The sequence below is a fragment of the Neoarius graeffei genome, chromosome 26 (assembly GCF_027579695.1).
Source record: "Neoarius graeffei isolate fNeoGra1 chromosome 26, fNeoGra1.pri, whole genome shotgun sequence".
NCBI lineage: Eukaryota > Metazoa > Chordata > Actinopteri > Siluriformes > Ariidae > Neoarius > Neoarius graeffei.
In genome coordinates this window covers 6,571,406-6,579,198 of record NC_083594.1, presented here as the reverse complement: position 1 = coordinate 6,579,198, position 7,793 = coordinate 6,571,406, and the positions used below count along the sequence as shown (strand labels likewise).

General features: G+C 43.3%; 1 protein-coding gene across 7 annotated transcripts in view; it reads left to right on the top strand.

Moving 5' to 3' along the window:
* LOC132874277 (transcription factor SOX-13-like) overlaps window positions 1-7,793 on the top strand; it is a 60,855-nt gene that overhangs the window by 16,030 nt on the left and 37,032 nt on the right. For 3 of the 7 annotated variants that reach the window (XM_060910323.1, XM_060910322.1, XM_060910320.1), the window contains exon 1: window positions 5,023-5,177. The exons of 2 other annotated variants lie outside the window; for them this stretch is intronic. In XM_060910323.1, the coding sequence (XP_060766306.1) occupies window positions 5,086-5,177 (92 nt within the window). In that variant the 5' untranslated portion in view covers window positions 5,023-5,085. Of the gene's footprint in view, window positions 1-5,021; window positions 5,178-6,115; window positions 6,359-7,793 lie in introns of those variants that run through there. 2 more of the 7 variants (XM_060910321.1, XM_060910324.1) reach the window with 2 other exon arrangements.

The window sequence follows — 7,793 nt, the reverse complement described above, 5'->3', positions numbered from 1 at the left end:
GCAGCTCTTTCACATTTTAGATGTTTTTTTTGTGTGTGTTTTCACAGCATTCGAGCTGTGTTACTTCCGCTTTCAGTGAAGTCACATGTGTTCCTGCTATTGTCCGTTATTGTGCCCTCTGCTGTTGAAATAATGCAATTACAGCTAGGAAAAACTAAGAGATCACACAACCTGATAATCACGATTCGTTTTTTATTTAATTGATTCGAATCATCATAAATTTGTATTGCGATTTATCGTCGTGTGATATACCATTACATGCCTACAAATCACATAGAAAACTTGAGAAGTGGTGACAACTGATGATGATGACGGTTGTGGGTGGAGATTCATTAACATTACAACACTTCAAGATCCATGGCCGAACCTGCGAGAGCTTTTCGAAGTCAAGACCAAGAAGGATACTCTCACAGCACGTCAGCTTTGCTTTCTGAAGCCTGTTGATGTATCGACTTTGAGGAATTTGGCCTCTAATTTGAAGAAACAAGTTGAAGTTTCGGTTTTATGCTAGCTAGTGTTATAAGAGCAAAAGCATTCATAATTAACTTTGAAAACAAGCTACCTTTTTATTCTTACTGAATTAGTTTTTGTACGAGTACTTGTACACTACGTACAGTGCATTATTTGAGGACTAACAACACTATTTTCCCTTTACGCTTTCCACTCCTGCAGTTATATACTGTATGTATAAAGATGTACGTTGATAGATTCTAGCATTTAAAGAAGATAAAGTTGTCCCTTAGGTCATGCTTCGTAGCTCTTACAGCACGATGAATCATTTTGAGAGATCACATGATGTAAGAGCTTTCGAATGCATTTCCTTTCTAACTTGTTACTACCGGTAATACTTCGCACCAGTTCGCATTGACACCATTTTATCAGCCTTTATTCAGCTCTTTATTCTAAATAAATCTCTTCACATAAAATTCACATTAGTCATTCACTAAAACTTACTCTGCTATTTTTAAATCTGGCTGCCATGAGGTTGCGCCCCATGTTTTTTTTTTCCCCCCCTTTTTCTTTTTCTCCCTGTGAGCCACGCTCGACAGCGGGTTCAATAATGGGACCAGCAGTTGCTCAGAAAATACCTGTTGTGTTCCTCGCCACACAAAAGAGGATGGCCGGGTTGCCATGGCAACACCACAGATGCGTGGCCCTGGCATCTTAAAGATCTCTGTTTATCCTGCGGTTCAAGGGCGCGAGAGTGATGGGCCGGATATTCTGAAGCTTGTGTGGTGATGTGTTCTTGAAACCAATTCTCAAACGCACGTACGCGCGCGTGCACACGCACGCACGCACAATGCAAAAGTGCATATAGTACAGGATGGGACATAAAAGTGCACCAGGTTTAGAAAACAGTACATTTTTAATATCTCCCCCCTCTTTATATTTTGCCTGAAGGAAATTGGCAAATCGGAGAGCTGGTTTTGTGAGGCTTTTTGTTTCCCCTTTGCATGAAAAGGGGCCCTTCACAAACATCCTTTATTCCTCTTCTCTTGTTATGTTTCTTTATTCGGAGTGTGTTTGTGTGTGCCTTCCCCCTCATTCACTGCCCCCCCCTCCTCTTGTGTCTCAGATAAATGCCACACTAGCCTTTCGCTCAGTGGTACAATAACCGGACTGTTTCAGGCCCGGAGAGCGACGATGAAAGAGTGCGCTTTTTAACCTCTATTTCTGAAAAGCAGAAGGAAGAGCGGGGGAGAAAAAGCCCCAGCAGCAGCGCACGCCTTTCTTCTCTCCTGATTTTATTTATTTATTTATTTATTTATTGTATTTGTTTGTCCAAACCACGCTTGTGTCATCATCCTGTTAAGACATCTTATTTAGGAGATTTTCTTGAAAGACACAGGCCTGACAGTGTGAGCCAGGTTCTATTCGAAGGCCTATTATTATTATTATTATCTCATCTCATCTCATTATCTCTAGCCGCTTTATCCTGTTCTGCAGGGTCGCAGGCAAGCTGGAGCCTATCCCGGCTGACTACGGGCGAAAGGCGGAGTACACCCTGGACAAGTCGCCAGGTCATCGCAGGGCTGACACATAGACACAGACAACCATTCACACTCACATTCACACCTACGCTCAATTTAGAGTCACCAGTTAACCTAACCTGCATGTCTTTGGACTGTGGGGGAAACCGGAGCACCCGGAGGAAACCCACGCGGACACGGGGAGGACATGCAAACTCCGCACAGAAAGGCCCTCGCCGGCCACGGGGCTCGAACCCGGACCTTCTTGCTGTGAGGCGACAGCGCTAACCACTACGCCACCGTGCCGCCATTATTATTATTATTATTATTGGGCGGCACGGTGGCGTAGTGGTTAGCGCTGTCGCCTCACAGCAAGAAGGTCCGGGTTCGAGCCCCGTGGCCGGCGAGGGCCTTTCTGTGCGGAGTTTGCATGTCCTCCCCGTGTCCGCGTGGGTTTCCTCCGGGTGCTCCGGTTTCCCCCACAGTCCAAAGACATGCAGGTTAGGTTAACTGGTGACTCTAAATTGACCGTAGGTGTGAATGTGAGTGTGAATGGTTGTCTGTGTCTATGTGTCAGCCCTGCGATGACCTGGCGACTTGTCCAGGGTGTACCCCGCCTTTCGCCCGGAGTCAGCCGGGATAGGCTCCAGCTTGCCTGCGACCCTGCAGAACAGGATAAAGCGGCTAGAGATAATGAGATGAGATTATTATTATTATTATTATTATTATTGACAAAGTTGGACAGGATTAGAAATGAGTGTATTAGAGGGACAGGACATGTAGGACGGCTTGGAGACAAAGTCAGAGAGGTGAAATTGAGATGGTTTGGACACGTACAGAGGAGAGATCCAGGGTATATTGGGGGAAAAGAATGCTAGAGATGGAGTTGCCATGTCGAAGGAAAAGAAGATGATGAGCTTTATAGATGTGGTGAAGGAGGACATGAGGACGGTTGGCCTGATAGAAAATGATAGAGGACAGGACGAGATGGAGGGACATTATCCACTGTGGAGACCCCTAATGGGAACAGCTGAAAGAAGAAGAATGAGATTATTTTTATTATTATTGTATTACTGTAATGGCATTTAGCGAACGCTTTTATCCAGAGTGATGTACAACACACCCAGAGCAGCCTGGGGAGCAGTTGGGGGTTCGGTGCCTTGCTCAAGGGTACTTCAGCCATTCCTGCTGGTTCAGGGAATCGAACCAGCGACCTTTTAGTCCCAAAGCTGCTTCTCAAACCTTTAGGCCACGGCATCCCCCATGGGTTGTTAGCTCATCCGGCCGGCAGGTGATGAGTTTACGCCATCCTGTGCTGTCTGGCGTCATCCATATTTCACGAAAATCGCTTCTTCTAACTCAATTCTTCACTGATTTTTATTCTTTTTGGCAGGAAGGTCAGTCTGCCTGGGGTGCATATACGTAGCTTCTGTCCAAATTTGCATAATTGCAATTAATAATGAAGATATGGAGTAATTTTAAACAATCCCTAACAAGCAGTTTCCACACAAATCGCTTCTTCTCTCTCAATTCTTCATCGATTTTGATTCTCTCTCTCTCTCATATGAAGGTAGGGGTACCTAGGGTGTATATAACTTCTACCCAGATTTTTTTAATTACAATTATTAATGAAATTATGGACTAATGAAGCCTTAATGTCTTGCAGTTCAACAAAAATCACTTCTTCTTGGTCAATTCCTCACTGTTTTGGATTCTTTCTGGCAAATACGTAGGTATTCTTAGGGTGGATATCACTTCTATATCTGGCTTGCAACGTTTCTTGTGCAAGATGGCCCACTTCAGATCGTTCCTTCTGGACCAGACGGGGCCGGAGTGAGCTACGCAGTCATCGATGGTCTCGTTATTGTTATGCATTCAAAGTTTGTTTAGATCGAATTACACCGAACCTGTGTGAAACAATGATTGTGGCATTTATCCGGTAGCGTGTGTTTTGTTTGTTTGTTTGTTTGTTTGTTTATTTGTTTATTCATTCACTAATTTATTCATCGATTCATTAATTTATTTAGCATGTGAAAGTTGCTGTAAACTTTGTTTGGATACGGAATCGTGACACAAGTGGTCAAATTTGTTTTTCCATACAAGGCACCCACCTTTGGAGTTTTGTCTCCTCTTGACTCCTTGTTGATTTGCATTTATGGTTTGTTTGTTTTTTTTTCTCCTTCCTTTATTCAAAACACCCAAAGACCTGTACCTGTGCGGAGGGGACTGAGCAGGGGCTGTCCCTGGCAGGGAAGTGGAAAATCCTTATTAAAGCACCGTTATGACCCGGACGATAAAGAATAAAGAGTCTCTTTCTCTCTCTCTCTCTCCTCTATTGTGCAACACAGTTCAGTAATGGCTCGCTGATTGCCTTGACGTAGCAGAGACTGGATTGAATTATTAAATGTTTGATGCGTTTATTAAAAACGTAGTTGACCCACCAGTTTGTAAAGCTTAAAGCTAACTTTAGCCAGTGTTGTTACACATGGCTGATGGTGGATGAATAGCATCCAGTCGTTCTAAATCTGCCAGATGAGTTCCTGTTGTTGTTTGTAATCGTTTGCATTTTATTTCATGACGCAGTTTAGGGAGAAAATGAAATTTTGCTTGAATAACCACTTTTTTCCCTCTATAATCCTATTCCGGCATTAAAAAGGCTTAAATAAAGAGCTTCGGTTCAATCAGGTTTAAGTGAGTTATACAGTGTCCATGTTTATTGGGTGTGTGTGTATTGTTTATTAGATTGCATATTAATTAGATGAATGTTTGAATGATGAATAATATTTTTTGAAACAGTATCCATCACCCCACACACACACGCGCACGCACTCCTGGAAAGCTGAAATTTCTTTCCATACAGTATTTTTCTGCCTATTTAGAAATCTAGGTTGTACTCCGACACATTCGATAGCTATCTGTAAATATTGCGAAGGCAGTCCCATCATGCAAATGCCACTGTTTGCTTTGGATAAAGGCACGTTTTTGTGGCCACACTCTATCATGCAGGGGCAGAGTCCCAGACAGAGCCAGGGATAGCCTGAAAAGCAACAAGAGCTTTTCCATTCCGAGGAGGTCACTGGGCGCTCGGGTCATAGAGAACCTCGGCAGCTGTGCCATGACTTGCTTCACTGCTTTCCCACGCTGGCAAACAGCACTGCGCCCGAGAGATGAGCTGTGGCTGACGAGGGCTGATCAGGAATTCGTGAGGTTGGTGCATGCACACTCTTCGCAGGTCAGGGACACTGCTCAGGGTTCATGTTGGTGCTGGAGGGCATTTGTGAACAAGATGAGATTGGGGCATTGAACAGCTGAATGGGCTTATTCTTCGTATTGCATTCTCAGGGACTTGAACTAAGTGTCTGTCACCATGGGGTGTCAGAGCAGCATAGTTTGGTGTGCTTCCCTGCTCTAACGTACCTCGTTCGGTCATTTATTTATTTATTTTTTCAGGTATGTTAGAGCAGACAAATGACGCAACTTGTTTTAGGTTTCACTCGCTGAGCATTCCAGAGTTGGATGACTTTCGCTGATGCATGTTTAGCTGCATCGTACAGTTTGTACTGTACAGTATATCTGTATATTTGTAGTTCATGGATAGTTACTCGAATCACTCTTGAATTATATTATTCGTACTTTGCTTTGATTTTAAAAAAGCTGCCAAATGAATGAACACAACCTCACGAACCAATAATATCACTATCATCTTTTAACTAATACTGTGTTGCTAAGCAGGTGTTTATTTTGACAACACCAAACTGTGACACAACAAGATGTGTTCTTTGCCAAAGGCATAATGTCAGGATTATTTTATTCACGCCATATTGGAGATATTAAAAGAAGAAGGAAGTGAAAAGGAAGGGTACTGTCTTGCTCACAGACAGCAAGTTCAAACAGGCATCATGTCATTCATGTTACTACAAGCTCTGTGCTTGTCTTTCATGTGTTGGACACTAAGTTCTCCTCAAGCTCAGGCGTTTTCCTGGCACTCCTCTAGGTTATTGTTTGGACCTTTTCAAAAATAACTTGTCATAATGAAGAAATTAACCACCGTGGAACCCTTAGAGGGAAGGAGAAGGAGGAGGAGAAGGAGGAGGGAGTAATGTGATATTTGCATTGGCTGTGCCAGGGGCATGATCTTAGTTAGCTGGTTGGACTAACGTGCCGTGACTTGTTGGACAACCTGAGGCATTCGTTCTATTGTCCTATGTGCGTATAGAAAGCATTCAATATCAGACATGCTTGGGAGTAGCGTACTATTCTGCTGCAGGTAGCATACTGTTTTGACATATCGATCATATATCCATTCTTGGACAAAGAACAAGACTTCGCTTCAGAAAACATGTCTCGAGTGACTCAAGTCGAGAAATGACTCCTGAACTAGACAGCAGGTAAGATGAAAATTGTCATGTCTCATTTGGGACATCCTTGTGTTGCTTTAAGTTTAGGAATAAATCGAGTTAAATGTAAACCTCGCTCGTGTATCAGTCATTTCAAAAATCTGTCCATGATGGTTGTGTTATAGTCAGTTTTGTCATAACTGTCAGTCAACTACCTCATCTGCCAAGGAAGCCGACCCTCCACCTGTTGCAAGCACCACTTTGGACTCGTGTTGGAGTGGGGCCTTGAAAACTGCTTCATACCCCTCCATACTTGTGTCTAATTCCTGCATGGTTTGTCTGAATTTAACAGTAAAAATAATTTTCCTCGACACTTAATTATTTTTGTTTAGTGGACTGAAAGCTACTGAATTCAAATCACAGACTTCTAGTTTTATTCGTTTAAAAAAAAACAATTAATGACTTTTTAGGGTCACGTGGCCCTCAATTCTCCGCTGTTTTTTCCTGCTTCACCATGGCCCAATTCAAGATAGTACATCATGCATCATCGCGTGGTGGGCTTTCCCCGTTAGCGCAAGGCATTGTGGGATACAAATTTGAAACCGGAGGAAAAAATGGAGGCTGCGAGTGTGCGAATGAAACGTGAAAGACTGAGTACAGTAACAGAAAGCGAGAAGAAAAGACGTTATGTTATATAAGAAGGAAAGGAAACGCAGGACCAAACTAATAAATATCGGCGCTCAGCGAGCACCTCGGTGTGATCAGCTGTTCGTTTAACGACAGAATGATGGAACTGTCAGTGCACGCTCAAAGGTGAACCTGTAGATGGCAGTAATGCAACACTGGATGCCAGCTGCTGTAAAACTCAAAAGGGAAACCTGTAGATGGCAGTAATGCAACACTGTGGATGCCAGCTGCCGTAAAACCCAAAAGAAGAAGGTAAACCTGTGCATGCACACACACACGGACTTCCTCTGTCTGCTTGACTGCGCAAAGCGAGCGATTTCATGCACATTATTTGCTTTAATCCCTTCAAATTAAATAACTTCCCAGCCACAGAATGGCCTGATATTTTGAGATATTACAGAAATAAACATATATCACAATGTCCATATTTCAGAGGGAACTAAATTTCACTGATTTTATGAAATCGAAAGGCCGTCTAGCTTTAAGAGAGATTAGTTAGTCTGAGGACACTCTTCCAGGGGTAAAATGAGGAGACCTTGTTTTGTCCTACAGACCTTGGAAGAATCGGTCATTAGAGGCATTTAGCAGACGCTCTTATCCAGAGCATACTCATACCCAGAGCAGCAGTTGGGGGTTAGGTGCCTTGCTCAAGCCATTCCTGCTGGTCCAGGGAATTAAACTGGTGACCTTTTGGTCCCAAAGCTGCTTCTCTAACCATTAGGCCATGGCTTCTCCCAAGTCGCGGTCAGGGATGTATTGGTCTGAAGAGCCAGTCCTCATCTAATATTGTTGCTCAGTG